Source organism: Alosa alosa, chromosome 21, assembly GCF_017589495.1.
Source record: "Alosa alosa isolate M-15738 ecotype Scorff River chromosome 21, AALO_Geno_1.1, whole genome shotgun sequence".
NCBI lineage: Eukaryota > Metazoa > Chordata > Actinopteri > Clupeiformes > Clupeidae > Alosa > Alosa alosa.
The window spans coordinates 5,651,231-5,675,723 of record NC_063209.1 but is presented as its reverse complement, the minus strand read 5'-3'; the positions used below and the strand labels follow the sequence as shown (position 1 = coordinate 5,675,723).

General features: G+C 45.2%; 1 protein-coding gene and 1 long non-coding RNA gene across 6 annotated transcripts in view; one reads left to right on the top strand and one right to left on the bottom strand.

Moving 5' to 3' along the window:
* mid2 (midline 2) overlaps positions 1-24,493 on the bottom strand; it is a 102,863-nt gene that overhangs the window by 43,481 nt on the left and 34,889 nt on the right. For 2 of the 5 annotated variants that reach the window (XM_048230757.1, XM_048230761.1), the window contains exons 1-2: positions 20,645-21,886; positions 3,803-4,647 (exon numbers count right to left, since the gene is read on the bottom strand). In XM_048230757.1, the coding sequence (XP_048086714.1) occupies positions 3,803-4,591 (789 nt within the window). In that variant the 5' untranslated portion in view covers positions 4,592-4,647; positions 20,645-21,886. Of the gene's footprint in view, positions 1-3,802; positions 4,648-20,644; positions 21,887-24,493 lie in introns of those variants that run through there. The other 3 variants (XM_048230758.1, XM_048230759.1, XM_048230760.1) reach the window with 3 other exon arrangements.
* LOC125286066 lies at positions 14,137-16,361 on the top strand. The gene is made up of 4 exons (XR_007192126.1): positions 14,137-14,320; positions 14,918-14,999; positions 15,185-15,273; positions 15,457-16,361. It is a non-coding gene; the product is annotated as an uncharacterized LOC125286066 (long non-coding RNA).

Below are 24,493 nucleotides of genomic sequence, written 5' to 3'. Positions count from 1 at the left end.
GCTAAGCATTCAATAATGAATACTGAATATTATATTAGTCTATCATATAATAAATGTGCAGTGAGCAGAATTTAAGCTTATGGCTGCATGTGACATTTTTTACAGATCAAAATGAGCCTCACAGCTGTGAGCTGAGCCTCACAAGACTATGTCTATTGAATAACTTAGTGGTAGAGAAGACAAACCATTTTGTGGAATGATGCATATGAAATGTGCAACAATGTGACTTAAAAAACAATGTCTGGTAGCCGCTCTGTCTGCCACTCCTTGTCTGTAGCAAGTCATGCTTTGAATGTGTGGCATTCGGGACCATTATCGCTAGTTTCAATTTGGGACCTTGCAATCGGAATTGTCGTTAGTTACTTCAGTCCAAAGTAGCCTTGGCAATTTGAAGTGTCAGTTTATTGCATATAATTTTTACGTTGTTTTGAATAGTGTGTTTGAAATGTGTTTGTTGGCGTGTTCTTCCAAATCTGCGGAATCATTTTATGGAAGCAAACCGCATACAGGGGGTCTTTATTGTTGAGGTCAGACATGATGATCATCCACACATCTGGCACTGCACCCGCTTAACTTTGTACACGTGTAGCCTACACTGATTCACATCTGCCAAAGCCTCGCTTGTCTCCTCTCTGGTAGCCTACAGTGCTGTGTGTGTGAGAGTGGTGGGCCAAAGCTATTGTTTGCTTCTTTTAACGATATATTAACAGATATCTTTTGCATTTCTTATCCAAACAACGTCACACTTGACACTGCACTTACTCCTGCCTGTAGCGTCACACCTGCCAAGTTTGAAATCAATTGGATGAACAGTTTGACAGATATGCAGTTAACGCACACACTGACACACAGACAGACAGACATTCCTGTAATTTATAGATAGATGTTGGAAGGAGTACCCACATGAACACTTCCCTACTGTACTCAAGTAGACATCATTAACAAGTCTAACTCTTCCTTGTCTATCAATGCAGCTCTTCTCTATGCGCAGTGAGCAGAGCTGAAGTGGCAGTTCATAGAATGAGCTTATGCGGTTTGTGTATGCGTGAAATGCATGTGTTTTCATGTGCACACGTTTCAGGGTGTTTTCCTATGCCTGTGCTGTATGTGTGTCTGAGGTGCCACACAAACCAATGGCCTTTTCCCCATAGATTATTTACAAATAAGATACATGACTGGTAGCATTTCTGTCAAGACGGAAGACGATTAAAAGTTTGCTGAACTAAGCCCGGCTGCAGATCCCCTTTCCTCAGGTTGTGGATTGGGAGTTCAAAGTCAGTGAAGTTCAAAGCTTCAGTTGGGGAACATTCAAATTAGCTGCCGCAGCAGAGAAAGAGACGTTGCGGCAGTAGACATTTTCCGAGAGACGAAGAACATGCTAAAAAATTACCTCTTTCAAATACTAGGATAAAATGAATGTCGGTTGATTTGGCTATTGGTTTAATGAACAGAGCTGCACCTACCCTGAGATGAATGATTAAAATGAATCAAAACATGAAATACCCTCATGATTTCAAAGCTGAATTGACTACTAATCCTCATACTAGAAAAAAAGGAATTTCTATCCAAACAGATGATGTAAACAACAACCTTCAGTAAGAAAAAAATATCAGAATTTAGTAAATGGTGTGGTTCAGATAGGATAATATTGGTGTAGCACATGCACGGTTGATATGTGGTAATGGTTACATGGCTTGTTCATTTTACTGGCTGAGACTACCTCAGTGACTACGTAGTGACTGACTACCCTACAGGCTTATGCAAACCATCCATAATATGATGGTTAAACAGCAAATTACATTTCTTTCAAAACAAAACATATAAAAACAAATGAGAACAAATATTTACATAAAATATACATTATACTATCCCTAATTTAAGCCAGATAAATCACAACTGCACACAAGTACACTAGAAACATGATTAAATGTGACACACACAGTCTCCTTATGTATGAAGGCCCACGGATATGTTTGAAATGTACACATAATGACATTTCAGTCCATGGAACGCAGAGAACATGGTCATGACAAATGAAACAGATTTTTCATCACGAACATCACAAAATTTCATTTGTTTCCCATCATTGATGATGCTGCTACACAATGTATGAAAATTCTCTAAAGCTCTTTCAAGCAAAGAAAACTCGCTGTTGATTAAAATGAGTGTATAGGCCAATTTATCCGAGTGTACCCCCATAGGCTATGGTAATCTTTTAAGTCCACTCTGATTCCAAGGCGCCCTTGATGACGTATCCACATGTGGTAATGCTTGTGTTTACAGTCAACTCTCTCCTCCCCAGGGAAGTCCCTGGGACAGAAGAAGTGGAACTTTCTCAGGTATTGCCTTTCCTCTCTTTGATACACAATGCCAACCCATTTAACACAGACTGTGGCCGCGTTCACATCCTCAAAGGCTGTGGGTGTGTGTGTGAGTATGTGTGGGTGTGTGTGGAGGAGAGGGGGGGGGCACATCAATGATTGGAATTTCCTTCTTTCGGGGATTTTCGAGGCAAACAAAGGAGAGTGTGGGATCACAGGGGGATCACATGCACATATGCGACCACTCAGTTGCCTTTACAGCATCGACAGCCTGCAGCACATACTGTATACACATTCCTATGCACTTCTGTATCCTCAGCATATACAGCATAAGACACCCCCCGCCACAACACCCCATCCTCCCTGTGAGAACCAACCTGCGCATGTAGCCACTGCTTTTAACCTGCTTCGCCTTTGTCACTCAATTTCTAAGAGGGATTGTCCACATAATAGGAATATGATCCCTGTGAAACTATGCGCACAGATCACTGACCCTACGCTCAATCCACAAAAGAAATGAAACAAAGAACCAAGAACAAATGTGGAGTGCCTCACTTGCATGAAATATCACCCTGCCTCTTCTGATTGTTTGACGGTGCGGTAATCTCGTGAATAGAAAGGAGAGTGGGGGCCGGGAGACGACCTTCTCCGCTCCGCACCGGGTTAGAGAGCAGAGTGTGGGAGGTTCAGCGTTAGTCTGCGGTGAGAATTAGCTCCGGCCAGCCGCCGCCGCCACTCTCCGCCACTCTCCGTCACTCTTTTCGCGTTTTCCTGTCTTCCCGCCTGTTCCACCTGATTCAGCAGTCGGCTCAGCACAGGGCTTCAATGCTGAACAGAGCCACAGAGGCCCAGCTTTAGGGGAGTGCGGAGTCATCTACTATTATAATAGAGCAGCTGGCCAGTGGCCTGTTGGGCTTCAGTGGGGTGCGCACGCACACACACACACACACACACACAGAGAGTGACGGTGGTGGTCGTAGCTTCTGCTGCTGTTAAATATAGCTTAGCTGTTAGCGCAGCCTTACACAGGATGGATGAGAACAATGGATGCGGGTGAGGAAGCAGAGGTGATGTGATGAAAGATGGATGAAAGGACATATCAGAAAAATGGGGGCAGACATATGTCTCTCAACAACTGTATAAACATAGCTTGGTGAGGGAATGAGTAGAGCAGTCCCAACGGGGCATTTGTTTTCTGAATAGCAAACTCATGCTGCAGCAAACTACCCCTGTTCAACTGGTATGACCGAGGAAAAGTTCTCTGGAAATGTTTCCCTTTTGTATGTTATCAACCTGTAACATCTAGCCTGCTCGTAACTTCAACTGCATTGCAGTCAGGATAGACTTTAAAGAGATTACAGGGTACGAGGAGCAGCCTAGCACTGGAGATGTACTGTACAGTGTGTGTGTGTGTGTGTGTGTGTGCGCACAGCAGGCAGAGACAGGATGAAAAGCGAGATAGAGACAAATAAGAGACTAACCTTGAGCTTGTCGAAGCGCTCGCTCAGCGAGGACACCTGGTGCTCGCGGTGACGTCCCACCAGCTTACAGAGCGAGCAGATGAGCTGGTCGTCCACCACGCAATACATGTTCACCTTCTCGTTCTCGTGCTCGAGGCAGGTGAGGCCGCGCAGGTGCGTGTCCGGCACGGGCTCCACCAGCCGGTGGCTGGTGAAGGGCTTCTTGTTGGGGTGGGTGGCGCGCAGGCAGCGGTCGCAGTAGGACACCTCGCAGGTGACGCACGTCTTGATGGCCTCCCGTGGCGGGTCCTGCTCGCAGAACTGGCAGCCCACTAGGGGGCGCAGGTGCTGCTGCTGCACCACCTGCTGCTGCTGCTGCTGCTGATGCTGATGCTCCAGGGACATGGCGAGGGTGGAGGGCGGGGGGCTCGTGACGCTGCTGACGCTGCTGGTGAGAGCGGGGCTGCCGCGGGCGCTCACACTGTGGGGAGACAGCCGCGGCGGGCGCCGGCTCTCGTTGGGCGAGTTGGGCCCACTAACGGAGGCCTTTTGGAAGCGGTCAATGATGTTCTGCAGCGTCACATTGCGCTTGAGGCCCTCCAGGCCGCGGTGGTTCAGCGTGATGACGTAGCGGCAGGTCGGACACTGGAAGGCGGAGATGGACTCGAGGGGCTTGCTGGTGGAGCAGTGCGACACCAGGATGCGGTGGGCGCAGTTAAAGCACAGGCTGTGGGCGCAGGGTAGCAGCAGGGGGTCCTCAAATAGCTCCAGACAGATCGGGCACGTCAGCTCGGACTCCAGTGTTTCCATCTTCAGTTGGGCCGATCTAAAGGCGACATCAAATCCCACAGAAGCTGGTCAGTCACCTGCACGGCAAACAGCGGACCGGGGGGTTAGTGCCAAGCCAGTCACACGCATGCACACACACACACACGTCAGATTGTGGGGCTCATTCCAGTGGTCTCATTTAGCCAAAACTTGGTGAGTTCTCTGGTATTTTATTGGTGTTTTGTGACGTGACATCACCCAGAATTGCTGACTTTAACTTGCTACTAATTGACGAATGACATCCGATCCATTTCTCTGCCATAAATTTAGCTTGCCTGCTATTCAGTGTGCAACGTAACTGCAGTAGCATACAGAAAAGTCAATGCAGCACCGTGCCCAGCAAGAACACCGACCATAATCCACTAGTTTGGGGAAAAGCCGCACATCTGACAAAGGGTTAGTTCACGATAGGCGCAACACAACACACAACACATCCACACACTGACAGTTGTTTCAGCATCATGGGAAAACCGACACATGTAACTTGCAGATGCTGTCGATGTCCTGACAGTGAGAGGACCAGAGGACCAGCTGTGCTCTGGCTGGGCTCAGTCTCTGGGGCGAAACACGCAGGACCAGAGCAGTGACCTTTACAGTGACCTCTGCAGACACAGGAAGTCGACAAGGCATGACCACAGAGACGCAGCCAGTCGGTAAGGCCAAATGCTCATTCCCCACCACAGAACACAGGGACACAGAAGCACGTGGAAGGGCAGATGGATAAACAGATAAAGAAAATCACACACATATAAAATATGTTTATCTGGGCAGACTAACTGCACTCCTTCCCTTTTCTTTCATCCCCATCAGATTTTTCTCCCCAGAAGTCAGCACAAGCTTGTTGCTCCAGTTAGTGTCTGGCTGATTTGTGTGGTTCTGCTTTGATGGATATGAATGGGTCTGAAGGGGAGAGGCATAAATCAGCCTGTCTGTGGCTGGCTCACCCTACATCCAGCCCCGGTCTAATCAGCCCTGCCCTGCCCTGGAACATGCCCAGACAGCCTGTTCAAGACCAGGCGCTCGGTGGAGGACGACGAGAGGAAAGGGCTTGAGCTATGACCCATCACTGTGCATTTCCAATATTTATAGAGAGAGAGAGAGAGAGAAGAGAGAGAGAGAGAGAGAGAGAGAGAGAGAGAGAGACAGACAGAGAGAGACAGAGAGACAGAAAGAGAGGGAAGTGGAAAGCAGCAAAGAGAATGGAAGAGAGAGAGATGCAAGATGAAGAGCTTGCGATGACCCTTTTTGAAAGGACTTCATTTGTTTCTGCTCAACTGTATCCAAAGGGATATGTGAAATTCTTGTGCTTGTGCCCACACCAATGTGACTATTTAGCTGGGCTGCTTTTGAAAAGATTCATGGCTTCTCAGTGTTACGAATCATTTAGCTGTGCAAATTCAGTTCAAGAAAGCATATGAAAGGCAATCATAGCCTGTAGTGAAGGAATGAAGGAAGGAAGTATGTAAGTAGTAAGTAAGTAAATAAGTAAGTAAGTATGTATGTATCTATCTACCTATCTATCTATCTATCGGTTCAGATGTTCTAGTTTGTGTGCCTGTAGGGCAAACACACAGAGCTGTAATGTCAGGGAGATTAAACGGACCAGAATGTCTGAAGAGTAAGAAATTGTTCATCTCTCTTCTCTCTTACCTTCACCCACACACAAGGACACTGGTTACACAAAGCTGCAGGAAAACAACTTATTGACTTCAAGAAGAGTAAGCACAGCCACAAATTGTCCAATCCAACTTTCAGACTGCCTTAAGATTAGAGGTTTGGATGAGTAAGTGTTTGGGGGGAACAACATTCATTACTGGCCAGAGGAGAAAATAAATAATGTCCTGGAGGCAATCAGGCAGATATGATTGTGATAAGAGGCGGCTGTGTCCTTCTTTAACTTTCACCTTGGCATCGGCAGTGATTTATGGAGCCGCTTCATGCAACTCTTTATCACTGGCTACCTCCCCACTACCTGCCGCCACTGGCCACTAAAGGCCCAATTACCTCCATCTGATAAGGTGAGGGAGGGGGGAGATAAGAGAGAGGGGGGAGGGGGGAGGGATTGACCCCATTGCCCTTGGCCTATTAAATGAGAGGTCACCATCAGTGACCCCAGTGGCTCAGGTCTACTCTATGCCATTAGCAAAGATCTATAGGCAGAGAGGGGGATGGAGTTTTTCTGCGTGTGTGACCAAAGGTAAATAGACTGGATTCATTAAAGAGCCACTGTCATGGTGCCTTGGTGATGCCAGGGGAGGAGTGATGTAATAGAATCGTGTATGTGTGTGTGTGTGTGTGTGTGTGTGTGTGTGTGTGTGTATGGGGGGATGGGGGGGGGTGTGTGTGTGTGTGTAGAAGATGAGAGAGAGAGGAGCAATCATTCTCAGAAGAGAGATGGCTCCAAAGCCCCTCTCCACTTAATCAGATTAAGGTAAAAGGCCCCATATGGCAGGCAAACAGTGTCTGCTTGTGTTTACCTCCAGACATTCTTGCAAGCACACACAGACAAATGTGGTTACACAAAGACACACACGCACGCACGCACGCACACAAGCACACAAACACACACACACTGTTTATGGGAGTCAACACTTTGATCCTTTCTTATGTTGATTACTGTGTGACTTGTCCTTTGATGTTGACTTTGTTCAAATCAGATGAAAATGAATTAATGTGATGGCTGACTCATGGCTTTATGACTGAACACTGCCACCTCTATTCCACAGCTTAATAGGAAAGTTGGGCACACTGCTGAACTATCATTTCATGCGCTTATGGACCGAAATGCCATGGCAAATTCCGCAGGAGACAGGCTGGCACAGACACAAAGGGGCTATTTCAGGCTAATTTAATAGACAAAAAAGCAAGACAGCTTGTTGTGTCTCTTTGGCTTATGAGCAACTCTCAGGTCATCGACTAACAAATCCCAGCCTTGTAAGGGGGGCTGGGGTTAGCGGCCTGAAAAAAAAAGAAAAAAGAAAAGCAAACGTGCATGTTTGGTTTGAGTTGCTTTTGTTTGTTTTCATTGTTGCTTTATTTAAGCCAAAAGAAAATCCCCCTGGGATGCCAGGCTCTCTCCACCAGCGTCTAGCCCCAGACAGGAGTGTGCGTCACCGCGGAATATGGCATGCCTGCAACAATGACAATTAGCCTTGTCCAAACAATTGGTACAGTTTGCCTGTAAAACTAACTGGTCAGACAGCTCTTCCTTGAATTATTGTGGCACAATAATAATGGGGAGTGGGGGGATGTGACCCCCGTCCCTTGAAAAACTAAATGGCCAGCGTCACGCATGCTTTCAGGGAGGTGGACACAAATCCACTTAGACAGCGTATTTTTAAACCCCAGCTATCCCCACACCAACACGCATGAATAGTTGATGCTAAAGTAACAACAATCTGTTGTACTTATGGAATCCTTTAGGACAGTCCATGCCAATGAATTCATAGCCTCTCAAAGACGTGAGATATGGGCATTAGCTGCTTTGACACACTTACAGTACATGTTTTATCAGCTAACCTCCCAGGCCTACACACATTACATACACACACTTCCGTCTACGTACAGTATATACCGGCCCGACACACATGGCTGGTAAAAGCCTGGCAACTCTACGGGCTATTCACTGCGTGGCTGTCAGGAAGTCGAAGGAGGGTTCGAGCGAGTGTGGAGGCGTCAAGGGAGCACGACTGCGGGTTATTAGTGTCCGGCCCGAGAGAGAGACGGGTGGGCCAGCGGGTCAGACCCACGCCCCAGCCCCGCTGCTGTAATTGAGTCATCCGTCTGCTGTCAGTGTGCAGCTGGATGGGTGGGTTTCAGACAGGGATCACATAGGCAGCAGCTGCCTGAAACAGTTGCCAATGGCGGGTGGAGAAGAGCTAAAGGACCCCTGGTTTGAATGGCAGTGGTGGCTGTGTGGGCGCTAGGAGAGGAAAAGCAGAGAGCGCTGTAGCTAGTTCACATTTAGCGGAGAGAGCTTAAGCTGGCTTTGGAGCCAAAGCTGGGCCTGGTGGTGGGATGGGTGCCAAACATTCGTGCCTTCACAACCTATCGCCCCAAATTCCGCTCAAACAGCCCTCTGGCTCCCCGTGTAACACCTCCCCACTGGATGGAGAAGGGGGGTTCGCTGGATGAGCGGCTAATTATTGCACACAGAGAAACTGGGCCAGTCAGATGGAACCGCATCCCACTGAGAGGGATTTAGGGGAGGGCTGCACGTGTTTGTGGTGTGAGAATCGCAGTGGCTCAGGAGAATAAATCCGCCTGGACGCAGTGAGTGACAGTGATTCACCGCGTCCTCTGCCGCTGTGGTGCTCGGGTTCGCCTGCGGGGCATGTTTACCGGCAGGCCTGTCTCAGGAGGGAGGGGTTGGCTGAGCTGGACATGCGAGCAGGTGTGTTTGTCTGTGGCTGGAGGACACAGTAACATCAGCTACGGTGAGCAGATCACCACGGGCTACGTTAACTCCCGCAGCCGCATCTCCATTCCCTGCCACCTAATGACCTTGAACAAATAATCCGACACACTGTCTATATTTAAACAGAGATAATCATCCTGTGCATATGTATTTTATGACTGTGTGAGCCATTTTTCCCTTTCCTTCGTGCTATGGCTCTCTGGGACAGTAAACATATGCACAACTGTTAAGAAGCACTCAAGTTATCTGGGACAAGCAGAGCTCTCATTCCTCACATTGATAAGTGTTAACAAAAAACAGATGCAAGGTCACGGCTGAGTCAGGACAGCGCTGGAGCTCTTGGTATGCAAAACACATTCCTCACATATTCAGATGAGAACAAAAGGTTATGGACACTAATTACAAATTACTAGATTATTCCACCGGAACAGAATTGGAAGGCTAATTAAATAAGCATTTTGAAGCGAATGGCCATGTCAGACGCAGGCCTCGCTGGGTGAGACAATACTAATAGGTTAAACCTGTTTAAATAGCTTGCTGATTTGCCCTCCGAGGACTGTGGATATGGTGATAGTGCTATTGAGTTGTCAGGCTGCTCTCACTGACAGTTTCATGGGGATAGTTAAAAACATGCTGTGGTTTTCACTGGGACTAAGAAAACCATTTCAGACAACTTTCCTCCACCACAGGTCTCATGGGAGAACGCCACACCCAAAGGCTGTCATCCACAGACTGCGTGTTCCGTCGAGTGGTAGGGAACCGTATTTATTTTTGTGTGAAAGCTTTGGTCTTAAGGAAGAAAGAGCAGGAGATAAAGAAAAAACAGAGAAAAAAGAGAGGGAGGATGAAAGAGTCAAAGGAACACAGACGTGCAACAGTAAGTACACTCAGCTGGTTATCGCAGTTCCAGGGAGAGAGAGAGAGAGAGTCTTTAAATCCACTGCAAATATGATCCCATTTTTCTCTGGCACAGTGAAAAGGTAAACAAGGCAGGGGAAACAGAAATGGCAAAACTGAGTAATGCCCCAGGAACCGCCTACCTAAACGAAGCCCAGTCCCAGCCCAAAAATGTTATATAATGGCACACAGCTCAGATCAGGTAGCAAATTAAAACGGGTCATGCCGTATTTTGAGTTTTCCACTGTGGGGGCCAAGTGTCCACTCAATGTTGTCAGAGAAAATATTGAAACACATGGGGCCACATTGGCGGGCATTCAGCCGTTTCCACTTCCCTTCCTTTGACCAACGCGGTGCTTGGTTTAATCAAACATGCAATTTCTATTCATAGAATGTAAACAGTGGTGATTCTGGGCTGGTTTCCATTTCGACATTCTCGGCCTTTAACGGGGCAGCCGAGCACCAGGGCCTGGCCCCAAGTGCCTTTGCCTTCCGTTCTCCCCTGAGCAAATACACTTCACCAACATGTCTGGCTTCAGGCTGAGATTGAGGTCAAAGAGCCCATGACACTTGTGATGAGGGAGCCAACATGATGGGGAACTAGTGTGTAGTCCTTTGCTTTCTGGAGTGAATGAGGAGTTTTTTTCTGAGGAGTTTTCTACTTAACTCGAAAAAGTTCCCAATGCAGACAAGACAATTGTGACTCGATTCAAGCTAAGCATCCTGAATTACAAATTTGATGATGGTGCATGGTTGGATGGTTGTGCTGATGAGCTTAGAAATCACAAAAACAATTAAAAAAAGAAACTGACGAAAAGGGAAGAAAGAGGCAACAGCAGCATAAGGACACAGGTTTTTACCACAGTGTTTTGATTTCCTCAAATCAGGAACACGCTTTGGTTTTCTATTTTTTCCATCAATTTAACTATGCACCTACAGAACCCCAGATGTACGCAAACCAGAACCAGTGGTGTGCTGAACACAATAACGTTAATACCCTCAAACGTCTCGTCCTTTTCTCTAATGCTCTTAGCCCGAGCAGTGTCTTATCATGCCTTCGCACAACATGCCGCTGCCGTGCTCTCCCTTCACCCCATAGCTCTTCCATTATTGATGTGCATTTGCTCTGGTGAGAACAAAAAAGGGGATAAAAATGCAGCGCAAAAGCTCATAAGATATTTAGCGCGGCTTAAAGAGGCGCTGTGCGCCCAGGAGAAAGCGAGAGCTGCTAAGTGTCACCCCACTGGCTGGGTGTCCCCGATGCGGACAACTGACCCAGGCAACGGTTCTTCCCCGGGCTTTGTCTGGAGGAGGGCTCAAATAAATAAAACGTGACTAGCCTCTCACCAAAACATGAAAGGTTTTCAAGGTTTTGAGAAAGGCTTCTCAAACCGCAGTGAGTACAGAAAGAAAATGCCGTCTAACCGCGATCCACCGGTAACCATGTCAGTTAGAGACTGGTGAGAGAATCGATGAGATACTAATATCAAGCAAGCAACTAAAATATTCTATATAATAAATACATTATAAAATCAGAGTAAGTACATTTACTTATGCTTTACCATATCTTATCCAGCCCTATATCCATATAGAAGAAAGGACAACTTTCCAACAAACGTCTTTAACATACCCAAAACAAAAACAAAAAAATTAGCAGAATGATCCTACATTACACTGGCCTTCACATTTTAAGGGGTGGATAGTGATACACAACTTCAGGTGATTAAAATTGTCTGCATATCCTTCTCAGTGATGTTTGCTTCTTTTTCCAGTTTCAAGCTAAGTGGTAACTTGGCCTATTGACCACAATTGTAAGAAATGAATGTTTTTTGTAAATGGGAAGAGTGGAAGTAACCTTATAGATTATGGAGATTCATTTCAGTATATTGCTGGCATGCATATCTGATCAATGTAAGCATAAAAATATGCATGAAGACGATATTTCATGCCAGTTCTTTATCTCTTCATCTTTATCTAGCACCAACAGAAAATATTTCTTGACTTGTTTCATTTCCATGTTTTCAGGGAAAAAATGTGTTGACAGGAAATATGCAACTAATGCCACCTTTATGCCAGCATTCCCATAAATATGCTAATTTTGTGCCGACCTTCTGAAAAAGCAGCCTAATCTGCAGTGTAAGTGGCAGCCTGATGGGTTTTTGTACAAATACTCTGTTCGCAAACTGCATTAGCCATGGTCATGCAAATCCAATGGCCAGGGTGAGGCTGCATGCAATCTAACAACTGAGATGTCACACGCGCGTATACTGTAGGGTGTTAGTGGAATACATAATGTGAACCCCAAAGTTCCTTGTTGTGCCCTGAACTTTCCACTGGTCCAAACAATTGACTTGGACAAATAGGCCATGCTAAATGGTATATACATATTTGTTATAACAAGTCTTACATGGAATGCATTTTCACTCCTTAATAATTGGGTAAGCCCTTCACAACAATTCCTTATATCCACTTAGTCAGGCGTTTTCTGATCCCCTTGTTAACAAGAAACTCACTCCCTGACACAATGGAAAAATAGCATGAAAAGTCCATTCATCAAAAATCCACTACCTGATCTAATCAACTTGTTTATAAGCACACTGAAATGAAGAGCTCAAGCATGTCCCTAACGTGACCTTAACAGCAGCCTCCAAGTTCCAAATGACACAAGATTTGACAAGATGAGAAGATTCTTCTACAAACTGGATCAGAGCCAGGCCGTAAATGACAGCAGATGAGTTTATGGGTGCTGCAGATGAAGGCACATTAGTTATCTCCATTACCAGAAAACCCTCTTCTTAGAATCCTCTAAGGTGCAGTTCTCTTATCAGACACTTTCCATTTTTGTCTTCAGAAGTGGTAAAAAAAGGTGTAAATTATTGATGTAATATTTAAAATGACCCAAAGACTGATCCACTGACAGTATGCAGTTACTCTCCCATTCATCTGCTCATAGAGAAGCGTCACACCGGTGTGACGGGAATGTTGAGAAATGAACATTCTAAAGAATATCTGGGTTCATTGAATTCAATGTAGAATTTTAGAACCTTCAATTGTTGCAGAACTTAGAATGTTCAAAAACCTACACCTTTAAGGGTTAACATCTGGAAGAGCACGATATAACTTAGGCTACAATGTCCTTGATAGGAACAGGACTAGGTCCCCTTCGCTGTAATAACACCTGGAAGATCACATATATATTCACCAGGTATAAAACTGAAGCACCTCACTTGAATATCAACTATCGCCCCAGGTAACATTTACCTCCCAAAAAGCCATATACAAATAAGTCAAGAGTGCTTCTGAAGTTTTACAAGGTAATCAATCCATACACGGAGTCAGAGAACGAAATGGACACATTCCCATTCACCCCTGAGACGTGACGCAACTGTAGTCCTGAAAGTCAGAAGATTCTATTAATACACAGCTGTAATGTTTGGCATTTCCTCTAAAGGAATGGGGGTGGGGGAGTACTCCATTGTTTTCCTTGGCAGCCACTGATTTTTCCTGATCCTATTCTGTGCATTGAAATGTCAAGCATTTATTTTTCCATGTCCCTTCCCGCATCTCGTACAGTGGCCTTTGATATTTGCCAGTTTGTTGTCCAATATAGTCATATTATCACTAAAATTGTGTTTTCTGTTGCACGTAATCTTGACTAAGCTGTACATGCCTACTATTGTACTGAATGTCTGTAACACAGCTAAGAGCTCATGGATGTGATGTCATTCTTATCACGCAGGAATAGAAAACAAACACATTTTGTGGCATCTCTCGGCGGTTCCGAAAGGCCAGTCGATAACAAAAACAAACACAAAGCATCAGAGTTGATTCAACTGTCAAAACCGAGCAAAAATATTTACTGCCGGCCAAAGTAAACATGTCTACTTCCCCCAGGTGTGAGTTTGTGCAGGCCGTTAACAAAACTGACAAAGGTCATGCGGGTTCATGTCCCGTTGTGAGTGATGCCAGATGGAGACGGGTGGTGGATGCTGGAGTGGAGTCTTCCTTTACTGACATGTTCTGCATGTGGGGCTAAACAGTTGCAGCCATTCTCTCGGATTGCATTCCATTCTATTTTCATCCAGCATTGCACACAGGTTTGGTGTTGTGCAATCCTGGTGGAATTTGGTGGGCGGGGGGGGGGCACAAAAACAAATGCAGGGCGAGCACTGATGAAGCTCTTGGGGGCTTTGGGTTGGAGGCAAGCCTGATTACTCTCTCTCAATGAGGGGCATCTTAAGAATCGCAGTGATGAGATCACTTTCATGCTTCTCTCTAGTCTCATGCATGCAAATGAGCTGCTTTCATTTTGAAGAGTGCTTTAAGATATAAAAAGAGACGCTCAGAGAAATGGAGACTAAACTCTTCAGTGAATGCCATGCTTCTGTCTGAAACCGGTGAGTAGCCGTCTCTGCCTTTGAGTGGATGAGAACAAAACCTTTCAGATATCATTTGTGTTATCATACCATTTGATAACAAGACGAGCACGATGTGCAAGTCATAATGCGGTTGTTAGTATACTCTGTTTAATATCTGAGAGACAGGCATCAGTTCACAGACCATGAAATGACATTTGATATGAAACCTTTGATATGAAAGTTTTCTTGTGCCGAGAGCAACAAAATGTATGAATTATCTTGTGCGCTCGGATGCAATCATTTGTACTATTATAATACTAAGCCATTGCCAATTCTGAGTTGGCTGACATTTGTTTACATAGGTAAGGGGTGATGCTAAATCTACATTCTATGTTGTACCAACTTTATAATTCCTTATTCTATAAAATATTCTTTGACTATTGCCCTTCTATGCTTTTATTAGCTATTCCTGTTTTATTTGTGTTTATGTGAAGCACATTGAATGACCTCTGTGTGTGAAATGTGCTATATAATTAAAGTTGACTTGACCACAATTCAATTTCTATTTTTTTTTACCAATTGATCGAGTTAATCTGGCCAGTAACTAGCTTGGTCAAACCACATCTGTTCCCTCAGACACTCCCCTCTGGACACAGGATCTTGATCTTTCTGGTTTCCTAGAGGGTCTGCAGTTTTGATCTCCCCTCTCCTTTCAAAGGTAAATATTCATAAGGTAGCAGGGAGGTTAGGCCAACAAGAATGTTTCAAGCTGTGTTATGCTTGTCTAAGCTTAATATCATAAATGTTTAGTCGGCGCTAAACTGCCAAAGTAAATGGTGACATTTACTGATGACTCGGCTGAGGCTCCCACAATACACTTACACTCATCTCACCTCATTAAAGCTGGAGTGCTGTCAGAGGCGTGGAGACTAATGCTGAAAAGAGTTCTCCTGGCAGTAGGGAGCACAGTCAGGCAGTCAGAAGCCACAAATGTAAGTGCTCTGGCCTCACTAGGGTTTTAAACAACTGAACTGTTTACAGTCATAACTAAGAGTGTGTGTGTATGTATGTATGTGTCTATGTGTTTGTGTGTGTGTGTGTGCGACCACTGTGGTTTTAATTTTTGTTCACAAACATCTCTAAAGCGTGTTCCACCTTTCTTTTTCCCTCCGCAGCTGCTGACAGATTTGTGTCTGAGTGCTGAGGTCTCTGCTTGCATGCGCTGCAATGAAGGTAGTCTCTCGGCACAGAACAGAGCCTACGCATATGACTGTGTGCTTGTTTTAGAAAGGCCCTTCCATGCCTCACCCCTTCCTCTGTTTCCTCTCTACTTTCTCCATCTCTCTCTCTCTCCCTCTCTGTTCCTCCCATGGGAAAGGCCTGGGGTCAGGGGTGTGTGCATGGACCAGTGTGTACGTGTGGGTGTTGTCTTGTGTGCATGTGTGTGTGTGTGTGTGCGTGTGTTGTGGGTGTCGTCTTGTGTGCATGTGTGCGGGTGTGTGTGTGTGTGTGTGTTTGACGGCAGTGATGAGCCCCAGTGCCAGGTGAGATCATGGGAAGCACATGTAGGCCCTGCAGGAGCACACAGCAGCTGGTCCCGAAACCGCCACAGCGGGAGCCGCCTCGGCCTGGGCTGCTGCTGGAAACTTCTGACCCCGCGTTCCCGCCGGGCCTCCGCCTCTAAAGCAGCACGGGGCCACGAGGCCAATTAGTTCCAGAGGTGGAACCGGCTTTGGCCCCCTCGGCTTCCTGCTGCCTCGGAGCTGTTGCACGAGCTCCATTTTAGGGGGGGGGGGAGTGTCAAACTGATGGTTGGTTACATAAAAAAAAAGAAACTGGAGCAGGAAAAACAGGGCTGTTCAGCTCGCTGGATATGTTTAACAAGCAGCACGGGTGAATGGAATGAAAATGAAAAATGAATGAAAAATGAATGGGTGATTTTCCCCCCATTACTATTTAAAGAGTGGACGTGGAATAACAGAGAGCACCATGGGTAGCCGGACTTGGAGTTTTGCCGAGTCAAGGTGCCCCGAGGCCACTTCCTGCATGGTTGGTGTGTGTGCAGCTAAAACAAGCTGAGTGCGGCTGGAGTTTTTCGGGGCCGGTGGATGCAACCCGCCCCCCCCTTCTCTAACCCCCCCTCCACCAACATCCCCTTTAGCACAGCAGCAGCAGCGGCACTTTGGGGAGTGAGAGAGTCAAGTGTCTGTGTGCAGGATCGCTGTCTGTAGTCGCTGGCCCCCCTCGCTCCACTCATCCCCGAGTCCAGGGAGCATTTCAATGTAAATCAAGGGAAGCAGAAAATCCAATTAAGCCATCTGCTTTCCCCCCTCCTTTGGCTTCCAAATTAATAGACAGAGTGCAAACAAGCAAGAGATTGAGAGCGCGAGTGCTCGCTGAGTGGACGTGACACGCTGCAGAGCGGGGGTGCCTCACTGGGGCTGAGGCAGGCGTGGGGCGGGTGGGGGTGAGGTGCTGGGGGGTGCTAGGGTGGGGTTGAAGTGTGAAAATGCTTCTTGAGGACGTATTAGGACACTCGGGATTTGGGGAAAGCACTGTGACACGGTCCCCCTCCAGTTCACAGCTAGATTATGGCGCCCTTGAAAACGCCACTGCTTCATCCCTATATTTCATGCGTAGCCTCGGCTGCCTTCTGCAGAAGCTCTATGTGAGGTCATCAGGTACAGGCAGTGGAGAGCGATGCCTGCTTGTGGGATTACAGTACACAGTCTCTTATTTTTTGTGTGTGACATTGGGATGATTCAGAACAGTGCCATCGGATATGCCAAGTATGCGCGCAGACATAAATAGAACTGTGAAATATCTTGACTGCTGCAGCTGACAGTTGATGCCATAGGTGCAGAGTAAGCTGTTGTCACGGCGCCACAGTGACAAGCTGCTGATGGTGAGCCACTGTGACAAACAAACAAAAAAGCATTATGGGTAATATGGAGCCGTGACTTGGAGCTCCAGTCACAGTTTTTCAACGAGCACAAGCTCATTCATAAACAGCTCAAGCTCATTAGGTTGAACTGGCTGATCATATGATCACTGGTTGATATGTATGCTACCTTGCTCCTCTACAGAAAATAGGATTTGTACAGCGCTCTCATCAATACCCATCAGGTATGGGTCAGCATAAGAACAGCATAAGAATTCCGGTCATGGGGAGTCTCGTTGCACTGCTAAATGCTATTCCGTTATTTAACACAACTAAATAACACCTATTAGCCACAGCTGATGTGGATGAATGGATGTGATGGTGGAATGGGATTGTGAAGCATCTAATCAATACTCTAACCATTTCAGTGAGCTGGCTGAGATCTTAAAATGTGGAATCTGAGATTTATGTTGACTCTAAAGGTTGTGCTTGCTGTAACTCAGTGGCCAAATCAATAGTCTGTTACTGTTCGGGGACAAAAGGAAGAGGCATCATCCTTACCTATTTAAGCTGTGATGTTGGAAAGCTGATGGGCTTCCAGTCAAAATAATCTGTTAATACTGGTGGTCTGAACTAATGCCTATGGCCTATTGCTGACTAAAGCATTATTGCGCTAGTCATACACATACACACATTATAATGCTAAAAGGTGATTTAAATGGGCAACTGCTGTCGTTTGCAGAAAACTAGAAGCTTCCTAGATATCCAAATGATCAGAGGAGAAAAGGGATCTGCATTCATGGCAAGTAAATACTTTTGTGGCATAAGTATAAGTATAAATACTTTTTTGATCCCGTGAGGGAAATTTGGTCTCTGCATTTAACCCAATCGGTGAATTAGTGAAACACAAACAGCACACAGTGAACACACAGTGAGGTGAAGCACACACTAATCCCGGCGCAGTGAGCTGCCTGCTACAACGGCGGCGCTCGGGGAGCAGTGAGGGGTTAGGTGCCTTGCTCAAGGGCACTTCAGCTGCGGTCCCACTGGTCGGGGCTCGAACCGGCAACCCTCCGGTTACAAGTCCAGAGCGCTAACCAGTAGGCCACAGCTGCCCCACGGCTGGCATGACAAACTGAAAGAATTTAAGGACTTAACACTTTCTGCAATAATCCTACTAGTCCTATCCCAACATGCCAGCGCACAACTACAGTAATAGATTAAGCCTAGAAGTAAGCACTGCTTTTTCTCTGTGTTAGGGAGCTATCTCCAAAACAGATTTAGTTCACTGGTTTACTGGTCATGACTCATGAGATTATTCTCGGGTGATATTGCTATTCTAAAGCTCCAGCTGTAAGGTGTAAAGTGTATTTGCCAATTCTGTGACCTTGACTGCAGAAAAAAAAATCTCACAAAAAAAAAATCTTTCCAGCCATTGCTTTTGTCACTGTGTGATATCTTTGTGGGAGGAGCATAAGGCATTGTACCCTGGGTCACACTCTCTGAGGGAGTACTGTGATGTTCTGTGCCATCCCATTTGCCACAACACAAAGCTATTCACTTGGCATTATGAGACCCATCTGATTAACATTCACCCATGAGGGATTTTGAGTAAAGGTTTAACAGTGTAGCCCAGACCAAAAAAGAAACAAAAGAATCAAAACAAAATAGAACAAGCACTATGAATGATAAAAAAATAAATAAATATAGGTCTGTTATTCTGATCTATAGTGTCTATTGCCTGGTCTGGTTGACATGCAATCAAGATGAGAAATGACAGGTAACTGAAATTAACTTCAGCTCGCAGGCTCTGACCTGTCTTGCCTTGTCCGGCTGTGGGGTTTGTTTTTGCTGTGTTTCTGCAGATTCTGGGCGATACCAGGACACAAGACATACAGTACATAACCTGTCTGACCCAGCCAATGGGCATGCATGGCTTTGCATGTACAACAGGCTATATACTGAGGAACTGGACTGACTGAACATCGATTTAAGATCAATTCTGTAATCCCTGAAAATACTGCAAACCTTTAAATGTCATTTAAATAACCTTAAATGCAACATTCAGAGGTAGGCTACTACATAGTTTGCTTAAACAATAGCCATCAATAGACCTTAGAAAGTGGTTTCTGCATGCAAGGTTATTCATAATGAGTAATTATTCCTAACCAATAAGAGTTATATGTGACATTGTGACAGAGGAGATAGCCTATGCTAAAAATACGGACCGGAGAATCAGAAATCCTACTATTTAGTAACATATAACATTGCTACACTGAGTATAGGGCCTGTTTTATAAAATAAAACAGTGCTACACAAAAATGTCCCTCCTGTTTCATCATGTCTGCTGCACATAGTAGCCTACATCAACTGTAAAGACTTGAAAAAGAATTGTGAAGGTAAGGGCAATAGTGATATTCTCTAGAACCATCTCAACTTAGCTTGCCAAGCCCATTTCAAAATCCTGAAATAAACTAGATGGACACCCTACCTCTAAACCGACGCAGGATGCAGGGACACTGTATAATATGTGTAACTTGAACAACCTACAATATATTTGGCAGATCTACTGACAGATGAAACACCTGCTTTTTTGTGTGTATCCACTGTGGTTCGAGTAACAGCAGAGAAAACATAGGTCACAAAACAGAAACTTTTTTTTTCATTTCGCAAGCGTTATGCTATTAGGATTTCATGCGTAATGGAAATGCAAAGTATAGGTTAGGGTTATGACATCAGTAGACATATGGAAGAGAGAATGAAAAACGTTGCTAATAATTTGCCAGTGTGAGTCCGACTCGCGAAAATGTGACAGCAAATCGGTGAAATGTAATAGGCTTAGCTACCTACGATTTAAACGAGTGTCCTTTCAAAAGACAAAAACAGGAACACATTCCATTGTCACGGGGCGATAGAGCACACATTCTTCGAGACAATAACCCCTTTTCACTGAACGTTTTAAAATAAATGTGTTCATGGGTTGCGTCAGTCAAATGGCCCTTCGCTCGAGGGTAGCCTACAATACCACTGTAAAATGTACTGAAGTCCATTGCTTGGAGGCTGTAACTACAGTCCAGCGTGAGACACCAAAGCAAGACTGCCATAGCGCCAGTGCCTAACATGAGCGCATATCCAGCTTTGGATCATCTGGGTTCACTCAGATGTCGTAAGCATACACAAACACTAATCGATTTATTAAAAGTTGGTAGGGTTATAATTAGGTTAACTTAGTGTCAACATAATCTAGTCAGTTTACGACTAGATATCCACCTATCATACTAATATGCTATTCAATTCTCGTTTCATATCGTCCGCTGTAGCTAAGGAATAATTATTTGATTCCTCCACTAGTGAATGGTTACATGGTTTGGATTTGACACACTTTACTAATACTTCACCAAAACAGCCACGGTCACCGACACACACACAGAAACACTCACACACACACGCAGCCTGCTATGGGAACGGTTGGGATTACCTACCAGCTTTAAATGTCGAACATTCTTTTCCTCTGTCATCTTGGAAAACAACGCCAAAACGAAGTAAGGAAATGGCGAGATAAGACCGTAGTAGCCGGAGAGTTGTGTGTCGGAGCTTTTCTCACAGCAGTAGTCTACCCTCGGCAGCGCTCCGTACAAGCCCAGGCTTTCATAGGCAACTTCACAGAAATGAGGGAGAGAGAGGAGAGCCAGACAATCACAGGAAACCGGCTCCTCCTACCCATACCATGCGAAAAAGCAAACCCGACAACATACAAGCGCAGGCTGACCCACAGCAGCTAGACGGAGAGTGAACAAACTATAACCTCATCTAAATGTCAAGTTCGGAGAGTGAGCTCGAGCGCAACCTTTTCCAACAAATGAGAGCCATCTTAAACATAAACGTGATGAAGCACCGGGCAGTATGGTACTCTTCACAATGACCCATCTGCTGTAAAATAAGCTTTATTCTAGTGTATGCAAATGCAATAGCAAATATGAATAGCAAGTAAACGAACCCACTGACCAAAGAACAAATTAATTGGTATCACTAAAAATAGCACACATTCACACAAACATACATACGCATGCACCCACACTCTCTCATCCACGCAGATTCACGCGCGCGCACACACACACACACACACACACACACACACACACACACACACACACACACACACACACAGCACTGTTCACACTTCACAGTTAAGATGCTGAATGTGAGAGGTCACCTCAGTCCTACAGGGAAACATACCGTATGACCCGAGCTGACTCAGGGCAGGAATGTCCCATAACTACATACCAGTCTCACATGGTCATTCACAACATAAGCCTTCCTTAACACTCTTGAAAAACGGTTCTACACTCATACCTATAGAAGTGCTGCTGAAGGTTCTGCTTTGAATCTTACACTGATCAGATGAAGAACTTTTTTACTGTGAAGACCTGAATAACCAGTTTTCTGTGTGCAACTGAAGAGCTGCAATTTTTACGTTTAAGAATTTTGATCACAGTACTCTTGGTCTCACTGAAAGTTGTCACTTTATCATTTCACATTCACTTGCTCTTTCACACACATTCTCACACTTTTAGAAAAACTTGATGTGCTGCAGCGGTACATAATATGGCCACATGTTGATGTAATGTACTGTTCAAAGTACTTCATAATTCAATGAATGTGTGTGTGAGTATATATGTGTGTGTGCCACTATATGAGTGTTTGTGTCTGTAAAAACCTGTGTGCACTGCCACTGTGCCTATGTGTGTGTGTGTGCATGTGTGAGTGCCAATGTGCCAAGGTGTGTGTGTGTGCGTGCGTGTGTGTGCGTAAAAATGTGTCCACTGCCATTGTGCCTGTGCCTATTTGTGAATATGTGTGTATGTGGGTCTATGTCTGTAGGCTTGTGTTTGGATCTCTCTCTCTCTCTCTCTCTCTCTCTCTCTCTCTCTGCATTTGCTTAGTGGGGCTACATGCCCACCAAATTGTATGTGCCTCTGCGTTTCGGTGCTTCCAAGTTAATTTTCCAAGTCAAATAAAAAAGTTGATACAAAAACACGACAAAGACTGAGTCTGAACACTGAAGACTGAATGAGTGAAATGTAACACTCATTTTGTCAGTATCATTTAGCTTTGAAATCCCCCCATATGCATTTGCCATTGACTGTACTCAGGCCATAGTCACAGTTTGCATTGTGTAATCCTGAGTCGTGCTGTGGTCTGGGTGGAACACCTGTGACTGGTGCGTCTTGTCTAACTTCCTGGACACCTGATAAATCAATGACTGACGACCTGTTGCGGATGAAAACACCCCCACAAAACCAAAGAAATCACCAACCAAAGAATACAGTTCTGAGGCTTTTCTGCCTAAAATTCAGGAGCAGAAAGAAAAGATGTTTTTCTTTTTTTAGACTGCAGACTCCAGCACTGTCAAAGCTCATAACACATTCAGTGAGAGCTGTTTTGTGAAGTTTTCAATTAACATGTCCACTATGTAATAATAAAAAAAATGTGGCGAGTGGAACCAATTTTTCTCTTTTTTTGTCAGTGTACATCCATTCGCTTTCGAAGGATACACACTGTTTTCCGTTATCATCAGATGAGGAATTCATTCCATTTCACACCAAGAATGGGATCTCTGTCCTGCACGAAACTGGATGAACGTGACGCATTCACAGCAGAAGTGACAGAAACGGCTGCTGATTAATGCTCCGCGAGACAAAGGCTGCCTGACAGAATGAGGGTACAATGCGCATTGACAGGGAACACGGTGGACCATGGGAGAGATTCCCATTCTTCCTTTTCATTTCTTCCTCTGTTCTCTCTCTCTCTCTCTCTCCCTTTTTTATCAGCGGCAATAGAATGGCTTACATGAGAGCTGCCGCTTACATAACAGATCATCATCCACACATCAGAGAGAGGATGCGGGGGAAATGCATCTGCCTCTCATCCAGTCCGCTGAGGGCTTCAGACAGACTGCATACTGTATGGCAAGAGCAGGAGAAGGGAGGAGAGAGGAATGAAAAATAAAAAAGAGAAGTCCCGTCATGCGCTCTTGTCACGCTGCACAACAACATGAAAGCGAATTCACATCCGCTTCAGAGGAACGAGTGAAGAGGCGAATAAATGATACCAATGGCCATTAAGATGAGAGGAGAGAGAGGGAGGGAGGGGGGGTCAATCTTTTGTTTTGAAAAAATGCCAAGGAAACAAAGGCGTCTGTCTTTGTGAGCGCAGCATTTAATCACAATGAGCCCCGGGCCATGAGAGAGTCGCAGAGACAGATGGAGCCTCTGAGCTTTATTGCTGTGTTTGTAAACCTCCCGTTCACTTTCATCTCAAGGTCAGGACTAAACCACATCACAAGCATGGAAAGCTCTCGTTCAAGTGCTCCCACGTTAACCCCCCCCCCCCACCCCAACCTCCCCATACATGCCGCAATCCACAACAAATGACCCTCAACTCTTGGGTTTTTCCACGCCTGTTTTTGTTACTACCAGATGTTTAGTGACAGCTTCCTCAGATGTTTTGGCTGGTGAATTTAAGGCGATGCAGCAGCCAATTCGGTGGTGCTGTAGACTGAAGTCACAAATTCGATACTGATACGTCCACAGGCTGAGCACTCTGCATGCGAGTTTTTGTGAGATAGACAGTAAGGTTTTTTTTCCTTCTCAGCTTCCAGTGGTTGTGGATGTCTTAGCACAGTGTCTAAACACCCTGCTGTTTTCTTGTCAGAGGTGGGTATTTCTGTAACAACACTGTGCTGAGAACAATCTCTCCTCAGCAGGCTCTGTCAGCTTTCCTCTCAAACATTTTCTCTCTCTCTCTTCAAACGTAAACACAATGTTGCCCTGGACAGTGTGGTATTCTTCACAATGTTGCATTTGCTCTGATATAAGCTCTGGTAAATATACACAGTGTGTAAATAGTATATCACACACAAGGCACATTCACAGACACACCAAACAGCCCAGCTAGAAGCAGCACCAAATCTGTGGTGATGAATGAATTTAATTTCGTTTTCCCTTTATAGTTCGTCACCTTCTCATGTCTGCTCCTTGCCAGGTGCTTTCTCGAAAGGCTATATACTGTGACATGATCTTTGGATGAGATTCTCTGACTGCTGTGTTCATGAATAACAGAAGTAAGGGTAGTCAGTCATCTGTCATCTCATCAATCATCCGTAGGAGCCATTAATCCCCACTCCCTAACTGGTGCCTTTCTAACATGTAATAAAGCAGTTTCTCACATTCAATATATAGGTCCATCTAAAACGAATATGGTAAGTACTTATTTCTTTTATCATTTGTTATAGTAGGCAATTGAACACAAGTATGAGGAAATGTACTGAA